The sequence below is a fragment of the Dunckerocampus dactyliophorus genome, chromosome 15, assembly GCF_027744805.1.
Source record: "Dunckerocampus dactyliophorus isolate RoL2022-P2 chromosome 15, RoL_Ddac_1.1, whole genome shotgun sequence".
NCBI lineage: Eukaryota > Metazoa > Chordata > Actinopteri > Syngnathiformes > Syngnathidae > Dunckerocampus > Dunckerocampus dactyliophorus.
This window is the reverse complement of record NC_072833.1, coordinates 20,851,832-20,876,195: the sequence shown is the minus strand read 5'-3', so window position 1 is coordinate 20,876,195 and position 24,364 is coordinate 20,851,832. Positions and strand designations below refer to the sequence as shown.

General features: G+C 40.6%; 1 protein-coding gene across 7 annotated transcripts in view; it reads right to left on the bottom strand.

The window, feature by feature from the left end:
* Positions 1 to 24,364, bottom strand: part of sorcs2 (sortilin-related VPS10 domain containing receptor 2) — a 206,508-nt gene that overhangs the window by 25,734 nt on the left and 156,410 nt on the right. For all 7 annotated transcript variants that reach the window (XR_008566212.1, XM_054752879.1, XM_054752880.1 and 4 more), the window contains 9 exons: positions 23,863 to 23,927; positions 18,808 to 18,926; positions 14,608 to 14,697; positions 8,741 to 8,920; positions 6,837 to 6,983; positions 5,120 to 5,222; positions 4,952 to 5,028; positions 4,750 to 4,841; positions 2,804 to 2,911 (listed from right to left, as the gene is read on the bottom strand). Coding sequence is in view for 6 of the 7 variants with exons in the window: in XM_054752879.1 (XP_054608854.1) it covers positions 2,804 to 2,911; positions 4,750 to 4,841; positions 4,952 to 5,028; positions 5,120 to 5,222; positions 6,837 to 6,983; positions 8,741 to 8,920; positions 14,608 to 14,697; positions 18,808 to 18,926; positions 23,863 to 23,927 (981 nt within the window). In the remaining variant the exon portion in view is untranslated. The remainder of the gene's footprint in view (positions 1 to 2,803; positions 2,912 to 4,749; positions 4,842 to 4,951; positions 5,029 to 5,119; positions 5,223 to 6,836; positions 6,984 to 8,740; positions 8,921 to 14,607; positions 14,698 to 18,807; positions 18,927 to 23,862; positions 23,928 to 24,364) is intronic.

Here is a 24,364-nt window from a genome sequence, read left to right as displayed (position 1 = left end):
AAGACGAGCTCTCAAGTTTGGGCACGCCATGATTGCACGCACATGCACTCGCATGCACTAAGGATAATTGACATTATAACATTATATATTAAACATTATATAATAAACATCTACAAAGACACAAATAAAAGTCAAAAGTCAAAATCCAAGGTAATTCCTGCTCACCCGCGACTACATTCTGTGCAAAATAATCAGAATGACTCGAAATATACTGTAAATAAATTCAAAGAAATTGCAGGGGGCAAGGTAAAGCAGGAAGTCCAGAATGGTAAACATGACCTAGAGAGAGTACTCCCTAAATGAACACAATCAATTAAATAAATAATAAGAACATTTCCCAATCGTGTGCCAGTCTGAGAGCTGACTCTCCTTGTCCTTTCTTCGCCATATGTGGCTGCCAGGCCAACAGTCGCGTCCCAGACAACAAAGGAAATCAGTTTTTTGTTTCTGCATTTGCATTGTTGTGACTTTATTACAGGATGGCAGCTGAGAATTGAAGACCAAATCAAGCCGATGTCAGGCGTCCTCCAGACTCCTACTTCTTCACAGACAGATCGGTAGATTGTGTGTGTGTGTGTGTGTGTGTGTGTGTCAGTGGTGAGGAAAAGCAAATGTTGGGGAAGGTCGAATTAGAGCTGAGGAGCCTTATCCGACCTGATCTGGGGATCGAGTGAGAGGAGATCACACTTGGGCTCGCTTACTTGATTGGACAGATGGGAAAGAAAGTGTGTGGATTACGGAGTTTGGGCAGGATTGTCCAAACTTTTTCCACTCATACAAAAAAATTGAAGGATGCTAGGCGACACTTTCATACATGTTGTATATTAAACATACAAAAAACAATCCAATGTCGGTCAATATATGCTAAGCTCTGTGAACAAAACTTTGTGTTATAAGTGAAAGAGCATATTAATGTCATACACTCCTGATCAATATCTTAATTTATCTCAATTTACATTTCGCACCGTTGAATCTTAATGTCTTGTTCAAAATGCAAAAAGAAGAAATAGGAGTGAGGCAAAAAAAAAAAAAGATCAGTAAAAGAATCAGTAAGCAATTTATTGCAAACAAGCAAGTGAATAGGCTGTTCATCAGCTGGTCAAAAGTTTCAGACCATAGCTAAAAAATACCCTGAAACGAACAAAAATGTTCGAAAAAGGACTCAGCAATGTGTAGCTGCGCCATTCTTGTTAATCACCTGAAAAATTGGTTTGGACATGCTAGGAGGCTAGTGGGAATGTTACTCCGGATGGTGAAGCCAGTCATTACGACACAGACGAGGGACCTTCAGTCATGAGGGATGTCCCGTTTGACACCACTGCACAACTTGAAGCCCCATTGTTCCATTAAAGGAAAAAGCACCCCAGATCATGTTGGAGCCCCGTCCACTGTGTGAAAAATATCTCAGGGGGAACTCCTTGTCATGCCAGGAACGTTGGAAGTCATCATGACCAGGTAACATTTTTTCTCATCACATACTACAACTTTCTTCCACCGTTCAATGGCATTTGAAGACCTGTTTTCTTCTTAAAAGCCTTCTCTCGCACATGCCGTCTAATGGTTATTGGACTGCACTCGGCACCAGTAAGAACCTTCAGTTGGGCCAAGGATGGGCCCGTGTCTTGACAGACAGCCAATCGGATCCACCGGCTCTGGGCCGGTGACATTATTTTGGGTCTACTACTTGACTTTTTTGTTCCATAACTTTGAGGATCTTTGAAGAAGTTTCAAATGACTGTCTTACTGTGTCCAACCTCAGCAGCAATGGCGTGCTGCGAGAGGCTGTGCTTATGCAGCTCGAACAGAGAAAGCTTTTATGCCTTTGCCATCAAGAGATCATAACAGTGTGAATACCTGGCAGAAAATCACATTGATTCCACATTTTTGTCAAGATTTTGGCTTTTAAAGGCTGTGGTCTTTTGATCAATTTTGATCAGCTGATGAACAGCCTCACTTTAAACTTGTTTGCAATAAGTTGCTTGCTCAAAACGTTTTTTGTCTCACACCCATTTCTTCTTTTTGGATTTTGAAGCTCTAATTAGCACCACCTTAAGAACCAACAATGCAAAATGTTGCAATTTTTCAACTGGTCTTAAGATTTTGATCAGGAGTGTATCTGATTATCATTTATGAATAATGAATTAATTTTATTTTCAGAATATGCAAAGTCTTGGAATGGAGAGTGGCATTCCAAATCTTGTTATACTGTGATTTTTTCTACTGACTGGCACAGTTAGGAAATCGTTCTCTACACGTGCACACGTCTCATTTCTCACAAATGAACATCATTTAAAGTGATATTCCTGCAAGACACTTCCGTTTTGAACCGCCGGCAGGAGTACATCAGCTTTCAAGGCTACTAGTGGAGATGGAAACAGAGAGAAGAAACATCCAAAGAAAAATACCACACAGGCGCCAAAAGGTCAAAGTTCATGCATTAGTTGAGCGCTCCAGAGCATCTATCAGACAAAGGCTCTGCTGAAAAAAAAAAAAAAAAGAATGGCGAGAAATTGGATGCCACGCTCTGGCAGGTCGAGCAGGAATTGTCGGAATGGGAGAGAGTGGTCTGTCTGACCCTTAACAACCAATCAGGAGGGGCCAAAGTAGACACGCTGAAAGAGTGCACTTCATTTTACGCTCTGGATGATAATTAGTCATCAGTCTGATCCATTATGCATGGAAAAGACACTTCTTGAAGACCAGGAAGATTCTTATAGGTTTAATTTAATATGCATCTTATGTGTGGATGTGTGTAAGTGTAACTGATGAAGTCCTTTAATTTCCTGCTACTTTTTGGACTCACGTCATCACCAGGGTTTCGTCTCCCGGCTCGCTCAGCAGTCCGTCAACAAAGACAGAGGTGCTGGTGAAGTTGTGGACAGTCCATGTGTGTCCCTCATCGATGCTGAACCTGCACAGAAGGCACATTAAAGATGGAAACGTGGCTGTGTGCTGCATTCTCACATATAGAAGCTCATTTGAAATGGACAATTAAAATACACAGATCAACTGGACATCATGATTTTTCTTTATCTGCTCAAAATGAGACAAGCACTTGCAAAACGAGCCATCTGCTCTCCGTGCATGCCCGCCCAATACGACACTCGCAGCAGGTTCTGCATGGAGGCATGTCCAAAAAGTGTCGTTTGATGTAAGTCTGATAACATGTGAATCTATAATTTGTCATTATTACGTCTTCATGACTACAGTAAGTGCAAAGAGATAACAACTTTGCTGCAAGTTCTCTAAAGGGATTGATGATTTACTTGAAAGTTACAGGCCTGCACTTTAAGTAAACACTCTACTCTCGTAAATGCTTTAATTCACCTAAGGTGCAAAGAGGTTATTTGGAGAGAAATGTGAAAACTCATTGTACTGTATACACTACAAGTCAAAAGTTTGGACACACCTCATTTGTAGCAGTTAGTATGTCCAAACATTGGACTGGTACTGTAAATGTAACCACATTTTTTTAATAGTGAAAACCCTTTTCTGTCATGTTGTTGTTGTAAATGTAGCTACAGTCAGGTCAGTAAGTATTTGGACAGTGACAGTTTTTTAAAAATAATTTTTCCTTTCCAGTACAGTAGAGCATTTCAAGCGGTGGCCAAAGCTTTCACCCAAATAGTGAAACCATTCAGTCAAATTAGAGGCGCATTCATGCAGTACTTCCACCGCTCTGCAAGGGCCAACAAGGAGTAGTACTAGTAGTACTAGTAGATTGAGAAGAAGAATACAGTAATCCTAATAGTAATTCTAATGCAGTAATCCCTTGTTTATCGGGGGTAATTGGTTCCAGACCCGACCACGATAAGTGAATTCATGACGATTGCTTATTTGTAAATGGAATACTTGTGTAAGTTAGAGCATAGTAAACCTGTTTACAGCCTTCTAAAGAAATGTTTTAACATTATTACAGCCCTCTGAACATAAAATGACACCCTATAGTGACCTGTGCACACGTATTAGCCACTATAGTAGATAAAATCAGAGTAAATAAGACGTTTAAGACATAAATAACACTCGCGACTGTCAGTCAGGAAGTGATCTCGTTTTTATTTGAAATACTGCTGTGATGTAAGTTATTTTTTGTTAAATGCACTTTTGCTGTTATACTCAAACAGCTTTGTTTAAAACAGACTTTAATGGTATGGACATAAAATAAAAGCATTCAAAATGTGGTTTCTCATGTCACGCGAGGATAATGGGACAACGTACGTCCGGGCTTTGGGCCTTTACTTTTGTGAAACTGTGTCCCTCTTCGTTATGTAGCTGAATAGACCTGCTTTACAGTATACACCACCACAATGTACTGAAATGAATAAATAAATCAGCATGCAAAGCGTAGACGTTCAGATTTAATTTAAGAGCTTTGACAAAAATATGGCATTTACTAGCCACTGGAAATGAAAGGGAGATTATGATCTACCTGCAGCTGTAAATCCTAAATGGTAAATGTTTTATTTCTGTGACACAGCACATGTTTCTAACATTTTGACCCTTGTATGTGGCAAAAAAGGTAGTCAAAATGTTAGGAGGAGCTCTCAGCTCTCTACAATACAATGATAAACATACTATAACGGCAAATGAATGTGCAGGTGAACCTAATGGTTTGACCAGCGAGGTTAAATGCCACTTTACCTCCCTGAGTGTTATATCAAGTCAGCCCATTGTTGGCCCACACCAGAGGGACTCATTCCTAATGGATAGTGAGTAGGGATCGCTATGGTAACATGAGAGCACTCTTACTTGAGTATTTTAAGCGGGATGGAGGTGTCCTTGATGGCCACAATCACGCCGCCGTGATCCAGGTACAGGATGTGATGCTCCTCCTCGAAAACCTTCAAAGACCACACGGAAAATTCAGTTTGGTGCTGCAAAGTGATAATGGATAAAGACGATCTACAGTAACTCGAGCAGGAAGGTGACACAAGATGGTGAGTGTTTGTACCTGTCTCCATGTCTTCCCGCAGTCAGACGTGATGTACATCTCCTCCTTGTACTCCACTAGCTTGGAGCCAAGGTTACCTGAAGGAAAGATTGAGCATTCTTTCAGCCCATAAGCAGCCCACATGGAAGCAGGAAGTCACACAGGATGGACAAAAAGTGGAAAACTGACCCGCTCCCATGATGAGACCTGGAGCAGATTCTTTGGTGTGGACCGTCCCGGACACGTAGGGGTTGTCTGCCCAACGCAGGTGCAGGTGAAGGTGGCAATCGGGCTAGAGAGGAAAACATGGCAGACGTGTTATTGCTATTGTTATTGACAATACCCATCCACTTGCTGCACCATTTAATTAGATCCAATACAATACAAAGCAAAATAATCAGCATTTACAAAAATAATATGCAGAGTTTGCAGATACAGGTGGCCCTCGGTTTACAACGTACCGTGGTAATTAAATACTTAATTTTGGTCCACAAACACAAGCCTTGCTTGAGAACTACTTACAGCGTGCGTGGCGTAAAGAATACAGTACATGCGGCTCACACGTAGAAAATATCATTGCTTATTAGTAGGAACGACAGAGAGTATCTGCCGATATTGGCATAAAAATTAGATATCGGGTCATATCGGTATCGGATTTCCTGCTGATGATATCGTCACATGCGTGATGATGTGCTCCAGGCAGCAACAAGCTTGCTAGCTCTGCATTTCCAAGTTCTCAAAGTTTCCAAGGCTATATTGTGTGTCATACATTGTCGGTAAAACTATGCCCCACCTACATAAAGAAGTAAATGGTTCCATTTTTCTCTGTTAGTAATGGAATATTTTCCCTCTTCTTTGAACAACACATGTTGAAGGCTTGTTGATAGCAGAAACATGACGCACAATCACAAGGCCATCTTTGCCAACAGAAACACTCATAGCTATCTTGTACACACACATACTATAGTTTCTAGACATGTCACAGTTTTAGTTTACACCCATTGTATCACTACTCTGGCAAAAGTCATAAAAGAAAGCATCTCTTTGGAGATCGATTGGACTTCGCTAAACCTTCGTTGGCACCTAATCGCTCTCTCCAGCGCTGGCATTACAATTTCTTGTATCTACTCTTGTTTGAATTCAATTGTAAATTGCCTTTGAGACTCCTGTACTCATTTCACATCTGTTAGAAGAAAATAATCTGGGATGACTTTCGCCCTGTAAAAGGCCGGTCCCAACATCTCAAACCTACTGGTGTTTTCTGTTTAAAAAGTATCAGTGATCAAGCATTTTCTAACATTCCATGCTCAAATTAAGTAATAAAAGTATTTATTATTTGTGCTGATAGTGGATCGATATTGGCCATTATTCAAGGCTGCAATATTGATATTGTATCAGAAGTGAAAAAGTTGTATCGGGACACCCCTATCTGTCTTATTTTGCACAGTGTTTATTTGTGAAATGCGTCCAGTGGCATCACAGTAAAAGAAGTATAATGTGTTCATTCATTACACAAGATGTGAACTCAACTAGTTTGAGGGAAGATCTGCTGCCAATATCTGTATTGGTTGATATTGGTATTGGTAATGACGTGCTGGACAATATCAGTATATCAGTAAAGATAACATAAGATAAGATATGCCTGTGGTGCAAGTTCCGACTAAAATTCGACTTACAACTCGTCATAGGAATGGAACTTGTTTGTAACCTGAGCACCACATGTACTGTATATCTATTCTTGTGTGTGTATATTGTGCGTAAAAAGAGCAAATAGCATGCAGTAGTGGGTAATAAATTGGCAACAATCCAAGGAACAGATGCAGACATCAGCACCAAATCACTTTAAAGCTACATGGGGTTATTAGCAATCATGTACTGTATCGCGATACGTCGACAAGCAGCATACCGCTTTGCAGGTGATGGTCTTGCCGTTCATGTCCGTGGCGGGCGGGGTCAAAGGCTCCCAATCCCGTCCTTTATTGTAAGTGATGAGAGTCCTCACCTTGCCATCGAGCTTCTGATTGGCCAAGAAGACACCTTTGATTCCACGGACCTGTTTTTAAAACAACAGGGACAATTTAAAGAATTAAACACTGCCTGCTCCGGACCTTTATAATGGGAGACGGGAGTGCTGACCACTCGGCCAAAAGCTCACTGTCAATCGTGTGTTCAGCGCAGCGCTTAAGGTTGAGGGAGTGAGCTTTTTACCAATGCACACTTGCACAGGCTGGCATCCGTTACATTAGTACACTAGTGATTTATTTCTCCTTCAGGACATTGCAAATGGTAGTACTGGCTATGACCAATGTTTATTGCAATAGTTCTGAATTTTCATCTTCTATCAGATTCACAATTGCTTGTTTTTCACTCATAGACAGCTTTCTGGTTTTCATGTTGTTTTCACCTCGAAATTAAGTCTACACAGGTAAAACCTACCCTATCTGAAACTAAACATAGACATTCAGTGTTATTAGACATTTAGTGTTATTTACTGATTGAATAAGCAATGCAATTGGACACACCTGAGCAAAAAACACACCTGTTCCAATACTTTTGCTCACATGAAAAATGGGTGGGTTCAAACAAAAGGTGACATCTTCTAAGTTGTGCATCTGATGAAGATGCAAATACCTGGAAATAAAAGCTCAAATGTTGCTCTTAGGTCTCAAATTAATCTTTTGATGTCAAACCCAAATGTTTTCAGTCTACAGCAAAAATAAAGCTATTGACCTCGATGTTCCAGTAATTCTGGTGGACACTTACTGTATTGCACAACACAACAGTAACACAACCAATGTTGGAATAGCGGAAAGGGCAAAAATGCTCAGTCAGCATTAATACCGCTGAGGAGTTTATTGAATACACACAAGTTTCATGCAAGTAGCAACATTTTAAAGCACACATAGAGGTAGATATGGGCATTGTTTGAAATTGAGCGATTTCAGTTCCGATTCCTCCTTTCAATTCCGGTTCCTAACGATTCTGATTATTTTCAAAGGCAATGTCATAAACGTTTGCATGGTTTAAATGAAATGTCTGAATGCCTCCATGATTTTTTTTTTTAATTATATGAACTTTTATGAATTACTTTACAATTACTTGAACCAAACTTTACATGTCAACCAGCATATAAATATCAAACCATTGAACTTGAACATAAATGTTTACAAGTATCTTTCCATAGAAATACACGTTCACGAAAGATTTTTATTCTTGAAAAACTAATGAAAAAAGAAATTACACATATTTTGATTACACATACAATTACACATAATCCGGAGGTGTTTCATCATGTTAGTGGTGAACACTCCTTTGCATGATATGATGGCGTTGCAAATGCCGATCTGTGCCAATCATTCATATTTTTGGAGAATTTCAGCCAAACTTTCGATCGCATATCTCGCATTGTCCATGGTTGAAAAAGGGTGAACACAAACCCCTCTTCTTTGTTGTTATGTGGCCGTTTTTTCCGGTCGGCGGGCTCGTTGATCAAGGAAAGTAGGAATCGAAATTTTAAAAAAATGAACGATTATGGGACAACCACAATGTTGGTCCAGGTTCCCATTGATGCTCAATTCCCATCCCTATAGAAAAAGCTATTGGACTTCAAATACTACTACTGCCATCTTGTGGAGTTAACAGGAACCTACCACAGTAGGTTGCCTACAGCCACAGCTGTTAATGCTAATATTTTTTAACCCACTGCTAATTAGAGACCCGCACCCGACAACTACAGGAGACTTAGCGTTTATCTCAATAGACATGGATGAAAATGTGGACAAAAGGTGGACTATCCCAGTGTCTTCTCACCTCCAGGATGTCGATGAGGACGTTCTCCTCGGGCTGCTTTGTGCTGCGGACATTCTCCAGAATGATGGAGTAGTAGACGCCCTGCGGGTCCGACTGGTAGAGGTTGTACGTGTCTGTCTGGTACCACTCCTGCAGGGCCAGGAAGACCTGATTCTCATCCGTGCTCACAATCTGAACATCCTGGTGGTCCAAAAAAAAAAAAACATTGGAAAAAAGAGGAAATTGTGCATTATTTTGAAGTTGTGGCGTTAAAAGAAGTGCTGTAAAATGAGAGATGTATCTAAAATCTTACTGGCCAATAATAAGCTCACCATCCCATCATGAGTTGTGCATCATTTTTTAGTCATTTTTTAAAAATCAAACAAAGTAAATAAAAACCTCCAATATGCCACAACACTAACTGCATATGTCTAGTGCATTGGCAAATTTTCTATATTGCTATGCCAAACTACACGAGGGACTGCAGATTGAAATTAGCTGAATGCTCTAAAGTGCACACTGTTCATAAACTAATTTAAACAAAGTTGCACAAGATGAGAGAAACATTGCACACTGCATACACATTCTCTCTGATGATGATAAATTATTGTTAGGGATGTCCCGATCCACATTTTTATGCCGGAGCCTATCCCAGCTGACTTTGGGCGAGAGGCGGGGTACACCCTGGACACATCGTCAGCCAATCACAGGGCACATACAAACAAACAACCATTCTTACTCACATTCATACCTATGGACAATTTAGAGTCGCTAATTTAGTTTGATTTAATTTTATTTGAACATGCATGCAGTCACAATGGAAGACATCACATGATTTGATTCACAATTCCACATGTCCAAAAGGAGTAGGAAGAAGCAAAGCTTATTTAATTCTACCCCCCATCCCTTCCTCATCTTCTATAGTACATATTATTCACTTCCTGTATTCCATATGTGATTTTTAATACATAGAATAATGATAAGGTAATGTAACAATATGATAATGTAATTTTTAAGATTTTTTCACGATGAATATAATAATCAGTATAATAATAATAAATAATAATAATAGAGACAAGCATAATAAATTCATAATAAATTCAAGACTCCTCTGCCTTGTATTTAGCAAACATCAACTGCTTGTATCATTTTTTAAAAATTTGCTCATCTTGGTGTATTGTTTTAGTTCCTTGCTCAATCCATTCCATAATTTAATTGCACATACTGGAATGCTGTGGGTTTTTAGCATAGTTCTCGCATGTAAGTGTTTCAAGTTTAGGTCTCTATACGTGGCATTATGAATTATCCTTACCGATCTTTTTATGCAGTACATTTAGCGAGTGAAGATTGCTTTTATAATTATTACCCCATATCTCCACACAATAAATTAGATATGGGAATACCAGAGAACAGTAAAGAGTGTGGTGATTTTTGACAAGAACAAATTTTGCTTTATTCAATATTGAAGTATTTCTCGCCACCTTTTGGTGTGTATTTTTAATGTTTCACATAAAAAAATCCAGCTAATTTTTTCATCTATTATGATCCCCAGAAATGTATTTTCATTCACCCTTTCAATGTCCACTCCATCGATTTGTATTTGGTCGTACGTATCGTATACGTATTGTACGTATCTTTTCTACCAAATAGCAGAATTAACCTAACATGGATGTTTTTAGAATGTGAAAGGAAACTGGAGTATACCGAGAAAACCCATGCACGCACAGGGAGAACATGCCAACGCCACACAGAGATGCCCAAGCGGAGATTCAAACCCCGGTATTCTCGGTCTCCTGGCTGTGTAGCCAACATGCTCGGCCACCGTTCGGTCCCAGAATTGAACACGGTTAGGAAAATAGCTCTTCTAAGCATTAAAAATAATGCAACCAAAGTATTGCTGAATTTTTAGATTTTTATGACACAGCATGACCAACAAAATTGTTTGGCTTTTGTAACAAACTTCTGTGAGTCAGGTCCCTAATCCTGTAAAAGATAATTGGAAAAAATGTCCGTGCAAAATACTTAGGGTATGACTAATCCTTTGACCTGGTTATAGATCAATTTGTGGTGTGATTTAGAATATATTACTTTTTTTGTAACAAACTCTCTTCAGCGCAATAGCAATTTATTGACTTTCCCTGGTATAAACAACCGGCGGTTAGAGTAGCACTTCAGATGTGAGCATTGGTGGAGCCACAAAATTTTCATTGGGGTGACCAAGGGGAGACCATTACTCACATAGGGGTGGCAATATAATGCCTGAATGTCTAGATGGCCAGTGGGGTGGCCAGAGAGTGACCAAGGGTGGCCAGGGCCACCATTGGCCACCACGTAGCTCTGCCACTGCGTGCGAGCTCCCCGCACATGACACAGCAGTCTGGGCACAGTGAGGGGGAACTCCAGCTGAAGCTGCGGAGCCGAACATCCAACGTCCAACGTGAAACTAACTTCACCACAGTACACCGCAAACATGTCTTATGGTGGTGTTGAGTTTTCTATTTCTTGCAGGTGGCGGGAGTCGAGTGGCAACCAGCTTTGAGGCGCATTACCGCACCTACCATGTAGGAGTATGGCCCACACTTCCGAATGTGATACAGCAAATGGATCGGCCTGATTTCGTGGCGGAAACTGATATCCAATCTTCAAAATACAGCAGATCGGCAGCCGATCCCGACATCCCGAATTATTGTTATTATTTATTCATACACTGAATGATTAGTCTGCCTTTCCAGTGATGCATGTCCCACAACACGTCTTTAAAGCTCCCAGGATCATCATCTGAGCTTCTGAAAATATTTTTTGTTGGCAATATATATTAAAAAGTATTTAATCAAATATTTAGCAAGTTTGGCGCAAAAACACCCTCTCTGTAAATGTGTGGCTTCTGGTGACATTTACCTTTAAAGATATTTTACAATAAAAGGCCATGAAAAAAATGTCACAGCAAATCTTGACTGCTCACGTTACAACATGAAATTTTCAAAAATGCCAGCCGTTTGTCTTCACTTGCACCCTGACCTCAACTAGCCCCCATACTGCATGTAAAAGGCTGCACATGGTGGCAAAAACAAACCAGTCACACTGGCTCTAATCCATGGCTCGGGTCAGGTCCCTCTGGATTGAACCAAACTGCTTTCACTGTTGGCATCTGCATTTTTAATCCTGCAGGCTTTTTAATTATTCACCGTGGAAAAAAAAAAAAAGCACGTCCCAAACTTCTCCATCGCACACTGTCACATACACACCTTGTCACACATGGCCCATCCTCTCAACCCCCCCTCTGCAGTGTGTCACTTGTCCTAAAAGCTTTTCTTGGGTGACCTATCTGCTCACCCAAGTAAGAGGACACATGTCACACAGACAAAAAAAGACCACGGCGACATAAATGGATGCATCTTCCAACATCATGCCACACTCAATCAAGTCCTCATTTTATTCCAAGCCTCTCAGTCACATATGTACTGTAGTGGTTAGCTGGTATGGTTTATGTGGAATTGCAGGCCAATAGTGATACTACATTTCTCATTAAAGGTCCCTTATTATATATAGCATTTGTCACCATTTTCAAAAAGTCATAGAGGCGCCATGTAGCGTAGTAGAAATTTTTTGTCCAAAAGGTAGCCTTGATGTTGGAATTTAGACAATTTAAAAGTGCTGTTATACACGTTGTGCGTTGTCTACATACGTGTTATTCAGAAATCTTGATTATAATTTCATTTGGCTTTAGTTTTCATTGTAAACATTCTATATGGTGGTGCCGGATCGCCATGCTTTGACAGTGAGCTCACTTTTTAAAAATTTTCTCTCACCTAAAAAACTTTGTGGGACAATAAAAACTATGCAGGCTACAAATAACGTCCATGCAAAAACAACTTGCTCCTCCAGTGGGCTCACCACTAATGAGAGGGACCAAAGGGGTCTGGAGCAATGTGAGATCGGTGGCTGCCGAATGTGGGAACCTTGGCAGTCCAATCCTTGGTTGCAGAAGCTAGTGCTGAGAATGTGGATTGTCACCTCTCTGGTGGGAAAAAAGCCTGAGCTGGTGCTGGAGCTGGTCACAGGACCTGTGGTCAACCCAGGTTTTCATTTCAGCAGCTCAGAAGGACTTTTAATCAACATACAGTAACATACCGCTACACTTCAAGCTTGGTAACACCTTGAAGGAAAGACTGGTACACCCCAAAAACTGAATGCACCAACTTTTATATTGGGGAAACCAAGCAGCCACTGAGGCAGAGGCCCCACTTCATTGAATCTAAACAATGGTTTTACACCACCAAAGAGTGAAAGGACCTTTAATACTACTTTATTATAAGTATCAATAATATTATGAGTGGCCCTAGTGATTAGATTATTATTATTATTTTCTGCTGTATGAAAAAGCTGGCTTGTGTTGTGCACTGTGTGTGTATGTGTGTGTGTGTTGGCGTAAAAGCCACTTCAACGCCTAACAGAGAGTATGTCAATGGCAGTGATTGGCTCAAACTTATTTATTTTGGGAGCAGAGAAATACATCTCCCTGAGCGCCACATTCAATCAGCACACTTCAATAGTACTCAGGCTTGCGTGGCGGCATCAAGCGCTCCCCTGCCGCTGCTGCCACCGCCGCCGCCACCGCTCTTGCCCTGTCCAAGTCAGCCTCATTTATAGTCTTTGCCAGTGACACACGATGCCGTCAAATCAACGCTGCGCGGTGAATATTTCATGGCCTCTACAACGCTTAGTGTCTCGGGGCTGTGATTCAATTGTGGTGAGCGCACTCACATCAGACCTGGATTAAACGCTAACATGCAAACACTTATTTAGCGCATGAGGCAACTACTTCTGGCTGCCTTCTCTCCATAAAGTAAAGCCGAGTAGACAACATCAATGACTGGCAAGCGTCTGTGCAGCATCCTCGGATCAATCCGATCAATATGGCAAACATGGAGGCTGAGCAGTTAGGGGTGAATGAATCTTGCAAGAGCATTCACTCCCAGATCGACAAACGTCACAACCAAGAACTCATAAAAGTCACCAAAGCTCAGTCAGACTTTTGCTGCACTTTTCCACAAGCATTGAGCATGTAAAGACTAGACCACAGTCTAGATACGGGGTATCCAAAGTGCCAAGAGTTAATCCTTCTATTGGCCCTCAGCATATTCTAAAAACAAAATTAACTTACTATTAATGTCATAAATTATTTGATATTACAATAATTTACTTTGTCACCTACAGTGCCTTCCAGAAGTATTGGAACAGTGAGGTCAATTTCTTCATTTTTGCTACAGACTGGGTTTGATATCAAAAGATGAATATGAGACCAGACATTTCAGCTTTTATTTGTAGGTATTTAGTATTGATCCATCTTCTCTCATATTCACAATTGCCTTTTTTCCACCCATAGCTTTTTATATTGTTTTCAACTCTTAATGCAGTCAACACAGGCAAAACCTATCTACCCAATTTGAAACTAAACGTAGATATTCAGTGCTATGTGCTATGTAATAAGCAATGTAAGAAGACACAAAAAATGAAAAATGGGTGGGTCCAAACAAAAGAAGGTGCTATCTTCTAGACTGTGCATTCGCTCCGGACATAAATACCTGAAAAATAAATGCAGAAATGTTGCTTTCGGGTCTCACATTCATCTTTTGATGTCAAACCTAAATGTTTTCAGTTTATAGCAAAAATGGAAAAAAATGACCTCACTGTTCCAATACTTTGTAAGGGCACTGTATAAAACAAATATGTCAATGTTAAGTTCAGATAGCTTAGTATATATTGACCCACACTGGACTGGATTTCTTCTGTATGAATTCTTCAGTGGAAAACCTTTGGCCTCCGCTGGGCTACAATGAGACTAAAAACTGCAATGCAAATTGTACATAAAGTCAAAACATCCTTACCTTTGGCAAGGCGTACTTGGGAAACTTCATCTGGACAAATTCGTTGCGTTGATGCGACACATAGTGCTTGGTGCGATTCCCAGTGGTCACCTGTATTTAAAAAACAAACAAAGCCATGGTGCAAACAATACTACTAATAATAACCAGAACAATTAATGACACGCAATACAATTACAGTCAAACTTGTCTATAGCGGCCACTAGAGGGAGTCTGCAAAAATGGCCGCTATAGACAGGTGGCCTCTATAGACAGGTTGGTGTCCAGTTTGAATGTTGACCAGTAGAGGGAAAAAAAAGGAAAAAAAAAGGAAAATAATAATAATAATAATGTTGACCAGTAGAGGGCACTGCGGACTGCGGATAAAAGTTGTACAGCACTACTAGGCTTGTTATTATCATGGTTTATGGTTTTAATCCTGAACATGCATGAGTCAAACAGTAGCACAATCACATAGTACAATTCACAATTTTGCATGTCCAAAAAGGAGTAGGAAGAAGCAAAGCTTATTTAATCCTACCCCTCATCAGTTTCACATCAGTTGCAATACATTTATTCACCTCTTGTTTTTCCAAGTGTACTTTGTAGGTCTACATGACAATGTAGTGCAATCATAGCCAAGGTTTTTACTTACTAAAAGGAAGCTAGAGGCTTAATAATAACTGATAAAATATATCCACGACCCACAGAACAAAGCTGTGCTAGTAATGTCTTACACTTGTTTTTAATATTTTACTTTTTATACGGCAGAGTGTCATTACAGCTTTAGTTCATCAGGAAGTGACGGGAAGTGACGGTGGGCGTCCCGAGCAGGAGAGCTAGGCTCAGTGCTAGCTGTGAGTTTGGAGAGAGTTGGGAAGTGTGTTTATGTTGGCGTGGATGTAAAGTCCTGCAGTGTTCTCTGCTGGTAATAAAGCCATTAAAGTGCATCGGCGACGTGAGTCTCTCCTTCCCCACAACAAGCGGCATTACAGTATTGACCAGTGCACACCAGGAAATAAACGGTGTCACTTGTTACAGGCATTGGCTGGACAGCTATGTAGTGGGGCTTGTTTAACCTTTGCCTTGTGGGCAAGCAGGAAGGAGAGACGATGCTGAGAGATGTGTGTGTGTTCTGAGCTGCTGTCTGGTGGCCGCGCTCAATAAATAAAGTTGGCAGAAGCAACAGGAGAAGTTTCCTTCTTTGCTTCGGAGCTGAATAACACTGACAAGTTAACAGACTAGTAGCGAACGGAAAAGAAGACGGCTTTTTTTGTGTCGAATACAGAAGATGAGGACTTTGATGGATTTGTGGATGAGGATTGATCAAAAATAACGTGAGTACATTCTAAAATACTTCAATTAAGTACAACCGAACTCAGTTTTGCTCCCGCTGCCGCATGCATGCTAGCGTATGTTTTTTTTTAGCGTCGCTGGGAGCACGTCCTGTTCCCAGCCTACTTTGCGGTAATGTTTTGGTGCAAATGCTCTTAAAGTTACATGTTTGACCAGGAAATAGCAAGCTCAAAAGAAGACGGCTTTTTTATGTGGAGCAACTGACAGTTTGTGTGGATCTTGTGAATGATTGTGACTGAGCTAGGACTCAGTAATTAAAGTCTACACACGACGGCTTCATTGATTGAAAAACAAAACTTTTTAGTGCATGAAGCTTCTACTTGAGTTGGTAATTTGGCCGCTATATGTGGTCAGATATTGACCAAGGGAGACAAAATGGGTGGCCGCTGGCCGCGTTAAGACAGGTGACTGCTATACACAGGGTCTATAACATGTAAATTTGCTGGGGGGATTTTTCAGTGGCTGCTATAGGCAGGTGGCTGTTCTATAAAGGTGGCCGCTAAGACAGGTTTGACTGTATTATATATTTAAAAAATGTATTCATTTAAATGATGCAAATGTGACTTTTTGATGACATCCTAACAGTAATATGTGTTCATGAACACCAAATGTGAAAAAATTCTATCATCTCCCTTACTTGTTTACACCAGCTTTTGAGGGACGACAGTCGGCTTTAAAGGGATAGTTCAGATGTTTTAACATGAAGTTGTGTGACATCACCATCAGCAGTGTAGTGCATCAAACCGTGAGCCAAGTTCTGGTCAGTTTTTGTTGTTGAAGAAAGTAGTTCCCCCTAGTTGGGAGTGGTCAGAAAAGTAAAGCGTTTTGCTTCTCAAAACAATAAGTGTTCAACAGACTAATACATTTCCACCACAAAACCATCTGACCTGAAAACGTCAGTCAGACTTCACAATCACTCCACATTACTTTCTTTCCCTGCGCGTCACTGAGCGTTGCCACATGTTGTGTATGTGTTTCACAGTGTTTACATGCACGGATGACAAGTGCTGCAACGCGAGAGCGCCAAAGTGAGAGTACTGTGAAACACATACGCAACAATGGACAAGCTGCAGCGCGCAGTGATACAAAGGGAGGGAAAATAACGCACAGCGATTGTGAGGTCTGACTTTTTCATGCCAAAAGGTTTTCTGGTGCAAATGTATTACTCTTTTGAACACATTGTTGTGAGAAGCAAAACGCTTTACTTTTCTGACCCATCCAACTAGCCGGGAGGCTCTTCATGTTTAAAGAACCTCAAGGTTTCATGTTACGTTTGTATGTGATGAATGGCATCTCCAGTATAATGTGAGACAAGTGCAGACTTACAGTTTATAAGTAAAAGAGTGGCGCACAATAGCACTTCTTGGCGACACAGCTCATTAGCATTAAAGCTACAAACACACAAAACGGTGTGTCCCCAGTAGTTAGTACTTCTAAACTGTCTAAATTCCAGCATCATGTTCTAAAACACTATTGTGACGCTTATTTGAATTGGTAAAAATACAATACAGCCCTCAGTGTAGTTGAGCATCACTGTAGCGACTGCACCGTTGTGCCCAGTTGTGCAAATGAAGAATTAAAAAAAAAGAATTCTATATTTCTTCACAAAGTGAGCCAACGAGTGTTAGATCCAACACCCTTTGCTGGTGACTCATGCCTGCTTCAGTGTAAAAGTAAAGATTCCACCCCCACGCCATTACACAGACCTTGTCCTGCCGAGGAACAGCAGAAAAGCTCACCAGTGGCCGAGTGAATGGTGGCAGTGTGAGGAACATGGAATGAGTCATATTCAAAGTGACGGGGCTCAATAAATATGTGAAACACGCTCGCAGAATTAAAATGACCTTCGGTGACTGACGGGGGTGAACCGGCATGTTTAAGCAACCATATGTAACTTTTAATAACAGTGGGAACATCTCTGCTGTTGCCATAGCGACTGTATCAACTACTTTAATGGTCTTTTACTCCATCATTCATGATATTCATGTAAAAATGTGTTCATTCATCATGGTGTGGGGTTGTACTGTGTTTAACATTAGGGTGCACTCAGACTTGGAACTCCAGCCAATCCAAACAAGACTGCCCAGAATGCTTGAGATGGTCTCTGTCCACTTGCATAGAAATGTACCGTAGTTGCCTTGACTTCCAAGAAAGGCAGTCTACAGTAGGTTAGTTGTTCTTCTAATTCAGCAGTGGACCGAACATTGTAATGGCTTTTTTTTCTTCGTAGTACTAGTTGACTAAAAATCTTTCATATTCTTTACCATGATGCTTTTGCAAATGCTTTTTTTTTTTTTTAAATATGTTTGGCCTGTACCAGAGTACAGTGAACTCAGCCTTAGAAAGGCCTCTATAGTATGACGCACTACAATCACAGTGCAATCATATTGCCATTCATATATTACATACTTTATGTATTGTCAACATCTCATTGTTAAGTGCAGGTGCATGTAAAGTCGTGGTCATCATATCATATCAATATTCTGTCTTTGCATAAGCACAAACACAAACAATACAACTCATTCTATCTCACAAAAGGGACTCTCTATTGCTACACAACAACACATTGAGCCATTATTGCCTTCAAATTGGTTGTACTGTGCTGCAAGTCCATTATAGACAAGGCAAGATTACTTCCAACATAGCCGATTGGGTTCTTATCTGCAGGAACGACAACTCAGCAATTGCATTAGCTTATGCACGCACACACGCACACACATCATAGATACTAGTAAACACAGGCTGCAGAAGTATATTCACTGTGAATATTGTAAATAATAATCATACTGCGACATATTCTGTCATAGTTGCAGCAGAAATGTGTGTCTGATTTTTCTTTACTCCAAGTGATTGTTGTGGTCACTTTACCTTGACAAAAATGTAGTCGTCCTGCACCGACAGAGAGTTGTGGTCGATTTTGCCCAGGAACTGAGCTGTCACCATCTTGTCGGAGCAGTTCTGGATGAGGCAGGTGACGTACAGGTAGCCTGTAGAAGACGAACACATAGTTGAAGGTTTGCAATTAAGAGACTGCTGCCTTAAACTTGCGGCCCGCGGTGTGGCACCCTATTTGACATCAAAGTTTATGGGCGGCTTATATTAAGCTTATATATTTTGTGTCGAAGTTGAGTCCCACTAGTCAGTGTAAGCGTGCTTAAAGGAACAGCCTCTTTAAGCACTAGCCAACATTGGACTCACAGTGAGCTTGTCACACAGCAAAATAAACAGATGTGCTCACTAAACAGACAACTAACTACAATCACGGTGTGCACACAAAAATGACAGCACAACATGAAACAGGTAAGAAAACACACATAGGGCAACTACTCCTACTATGGGGAATAAAAACAACTACATTAACTCTACAAAACTGTCACACTTACTTGAAAGACATTAATGTACAAAGTCATGGTGTCTAATAAATGTTTCTGCAACATTAAATTACTGGCGACATGCTGACAAACAGAAACTGGCAGGGGCCATGATCCAACTCAGTGCACTCACTGAGTGCACCCGGTGGGAGGGGCTTGCGCACTAAACCGAGAAGAGACGATCGTGCCAGCCTCAACTTCGGTTTCTGCCCTATATTTGATGAGGAAATGTGCAAATTCAGCAATTTTTACCCAACGAAATGTTAAAAACGATTGGAATCAGACAGAAAATACATTTGTTTTTTTTATTTTTCATCATGATAATCTATCACGTTTCTGCCCTGTATTTGCTCAAGACATGTGCAAATTCAGCAATTTGGATTTAAGAAAATGATTGGAATCATACAGAAAACCAATTTCTAACATATCTAAATACAGAAAATGTATATTAATAATACATAATATAAATATTAATATTTATTTTGCTGCGATTGGCTGGCGACCAGTCCAGGGTGTAACCCGCCTGTCAGCTGGGATAAGCTCCAGCATGCTCCCGCGACCCTAAAGAGAAGCGGTATAGAAAATGGATGGATGGATGGATATTTATTTTGTTTATTGTAAGGTTAATTGGCGACTCTAAATTGTCCATTGGTATGAATGTGAGTGTGAGTGTGAATGATTGTCTGTCTATATGTGCCCTGTGATTGGCTGGTGACCAGTCCAGGGTGTACCTTGCCTTTTTCCCAAAGTCAACTGGGATAGGCTCCAGCATACCCCCGCAACCCTGATGAGGATTAAGCGGCACAAAAAATGACTGAATGAATGAATGAGCATTTCTTTTGTGTTACCATTATTATTATTATTATTTTTAATGACGATTTTATTTTCTTATGATTTTTTTATTTTTCCCTGACCACACATTACTGATTCACACTCACTATTTTGGCCGTTTTGAGTGCAACATCGGGATACTGACAGTGCACTGCTTTTTGCCGTACTTATCATTATGAATGCACTTATGCACTGAAAACACTAAGCCTAAGAAGAGTGTGAATTGCGTGAATTGAGACACAGCGCATCATTTTCAATTCAATTATTAATAATTACATTTTTTAAAGTAATTGTTTAAAACAATACCAATACAATTTTGCTTTAATTACTAATATAAAGGATAAATTTGTATCATCCACAATGCTCATGTGAGACATGAACTCATATGTATTTCTCTTTTCTGTGCGTTCTAAAGATATAAAAACAGATAGAAAGAGACAGCTCATTACTGCACATAATGGGACACCCCTATGCTTCCTACAAAGACCGCTATTAAAACATCTCCAAAAACCTCCAACAAGGTTTTATGGTTTTATATACACGCTTTTATGGTTTTATATACACGCTGTAACCATGTAGTAACAGATACATTCATGATAACAACAAGCATTTGGCCGTATTTTCGTCCTTTTAAGCATTACCAGAACTTCCTTCCTCAGTACATTGATTTCACATAGCAACATAGAAAAACAAACGCCTACACCTAGCATTAGCTTTTCCAAACTCAAAAATAAAAACACAGCAGCAGTGGCGGCAGCTCCAATATGTAGCCTTACATTTTTGGTAGTGGCCTGAGGCATTGTGAGCGTGGTGCTGACGTGCTGCGGGTGAATGGTTGTGGAGCTAGTCGCTACCCAGCCAGTGGCTAGCCGGTGTGTTGCAGTGAAGTATCAACGTGCCAGTAACGTAGTTCGATCGGCATAACGATGTCGCTGTAGCTTGGTTAATATGCATGTCACACTATATGCAAATGGAGGGTTGTTGGTGCTTTTTGGAGGCTTTATAGGTGGAATAAGTGTTTCTCATTACATTCAGTAATGATCTGTCTCTTTTGATCTCTTTTTATATCTTTAGAACACACAGAAAAGAGAGAGACATACAGACCTGATCAAAATCTTAATACCAGCTGAAAAATTGCTAGAATTAGCATTTTGCACATTTGGATCTTAATGAGGTTTTAAGTAGAGCTACAATATGCAAAAACAAGAAGGGGGAGTAAGACAAAAAGCATTTTGAAAAAGTAATTTATTGAAAACAACAATTAAACTGAAATAGGCGGTTTATCAGCTGATCAAAAGTTTAAGACCATCGCTCAAAAATAACAAAAACATCTCCAAACCAGAACAAAAAATGTTCTCAGTAGGACTCAGTAATGAGTAGCTCCACCGTTCTTGTTAATCACTTCAAAAATTGGTTTGGGCATGCTTGATACGAGTGTTTCCAGGAGGCTAGTGGGAACATTGCTCCAAGTGGTGAAGATGGCTTCATGAAGGGCATCAACTGTCTGGAACTGATGCCCACTTTTATAAACTTCCCTTGCCATCCATCCCCAAATGTTCTCTATGGGATTTAAATGAGGGGAACATGCAGGATGGTCCAAAAGAGTGATGTTATTCTCCCTGAAGAAGTCCTTGGTCAAGCGAGCATTGTGAACTGCAGCGTTGTCCTGTTGAAAAACCCAGCTGTTACCACACAGACGAGGGCCCTCAGTCATGAGGGATGCCCGCTGCAACATCTGCACGTAAGCAACCGCCGTTTGACGACCCTGCACCACTTGAAGCTCCTGTGTTCCACTGAATGAAAAAGCACCCTAGATCATGATTAACCCCCCTCCACTGTGTGTAGAAAACATCTCAGGTGGGATCTCCTTGTCATGCCAGTAACGTTGGAAGCCATCCGGACCGTCAAGGTTACATTTTTTCTCATCAGAGAATAAAACTTTTTTCCACCTTTCAATGTCCCATGTTTGATGCTCCCTGGAAAAGTCTAAATGGGCAGTTTTGTGGCGTTGAAGGAGACGAGGTCTTTGAATTCCTTTTTTGTTTTTTAAACACTTTTCCCGCAGATGCCGTCTGATTGGTTATTGCGCTGCAGTCGGCACCAGTAAGGGCCTTAATTTGGGTCAAAGACCACCCTGTGTCTTGATGGACAGCCAATCGGATCCTCTGGCTCAGCGCAAGTGTGATTCTTTTGGGTCTACCACTTGACTTTTTTGTTCCATAATGCTCAGGATCTTTCAAAAAAAATGTAGAATGACTGATTTACTGCACCCAACCTCAGCAGCAATGGCACGCTGCGAGAGGCCTTGCTTATGCAGCTCAACAATCTGACCACGTTCAAAAAGAGAAAGCTTCTTAGCTTCCATCAGGTGGGCATGACAGTGTGAATGCCTGACAGAAAAAGAACAATATTGAGCAGATTTTGATTTTTATAGCCTGTGGTCTTAAACTTTTGATCAGGTGATAAACAACCTTTTTCCATTTTTTTTTTTGTTTAAACTACGTTCCAAATGCTTTTTGTCTCACTCCCCCTTCTTGTTTTTACATATTGTACCTCTACTTAAAACCTCATTCAGATCCAAATGTGCAAAATACAAATTGGAGCAATTTTTCAACTGGTCTTAAAATTTTGATCATGTGTGTATGTGTTAATGTCTCACATAAGGATTGTGGATAATGGGCAAAATTCCCACCAAAAAGTGCAGTTTCCTTAAAATTCAATTATTTTCCCAACCTGCTAACTGGTAAATTTACATCAAAATATATCGTCTTTATAATGTAGTGTCACCTGACAGAGCAAATATATTGGCAACATATAAGGGACATTTAATCAGCGTGGCATAAGGAAGAGGGCTTGTTATATAACAATTAGATTTGGCAAAATGTGCAATTCCAGCTGGTGGCGCGCACACTTTATCCTGCATGATGGTGCCACGTTGGACATGCACACATGTACTAAGTGTTAGAAACGCAAGAGAGATGTAATATCTTCTCAATGAGAGTCTCCATGTAACCCATACTTGCTACCTCCATCAGTGGATCACCATCTCTCACCTCCATATGAAATATAATTCCTTTGCAGCGTGACAGCGCTGACACGCTGACAGACACAAGTGCCACCTTGGCTGTGGCACTTGTGGATAGGAGGGCACAACACCAAACAGATTGGTCGGGCAATCCTGGTTGCACCAGCATGTGGAGAAACGGAGATGGGACCGCGTGGTGCTGTATAGCCCCAGGAAGAGCTTTCGTGCCTGGGCAGCTGGCTCAGACAAACAGTCTCTAGCCGTCACCCTCCATAAACAAAGGCAGGTTTGTTTCACGGCAAGACAGCTTTTACATTGCAGGCAGCATCTTTGTGCATATGTGTGTGTGTGTGTGTGTGCGTGTGTGTGTGGAGGGAGGGGGTTTGCACCTCTCCCCTAAGGACTTGAACCATCAAGTGTTATTTTTTATTGCTCCAGATGGGCTAGCGTCTCAGGTTTATTTACAGAGATTACGGATTAGGATACACAAAATAGATGAGGTCGGTCTCAGAATTGTAAAACACACACGCACACACAATCTCTTTTACATGTACTTGGCTGTTTTTCCCTGCAGGGGCTCCACAAGAGGAGTTAAGCACTAACCTGTCCATCTGTTAGTCAGCTGATATGGCGATCTAGATTTGCTGTCTCATGAGGTCACACACAAGATTGCTTGGAAACAAAACGCCACTATACCTCCACTTGTGTCCTGCATCTCCATGTGCACTAAATCAGGGTCCACATCCACCTCGGGTACAGACCTGGGATCAAAAAGATACCATTTTATTATTTTTTTTACTTTTGGGCTCATAGTCTTCACAATTTAGTATTTGAATGAATAAATGAATGAATGAATGAAGGCAGCCACTTTTGCATTTGCATCCAACTTCACAGAAAATTCCCTTGAATTGGAGTTCAGAGAGATATTAGTGTAAAATGCCGGTAAAATGTACAAATAGAAAAACAATACATTAACTCGTTCAATCCCAGCCGTTTTCCAAAAGACAAGCCCTTTAGCCAGCCATTTTACATGATTTTGACTGATCTTTCAAGGCACACAGAATATTGTGTTCTATGGCTACATAAACACAGAACCTACCAAAAGAAAGACTAGACTCCCGTCGTTCATCATAAAAAAAAGTTTTGTTTCTACCTTTTTCCATTCTTTAGTAATTAGCAGTAGTACATAGGTAAGTTT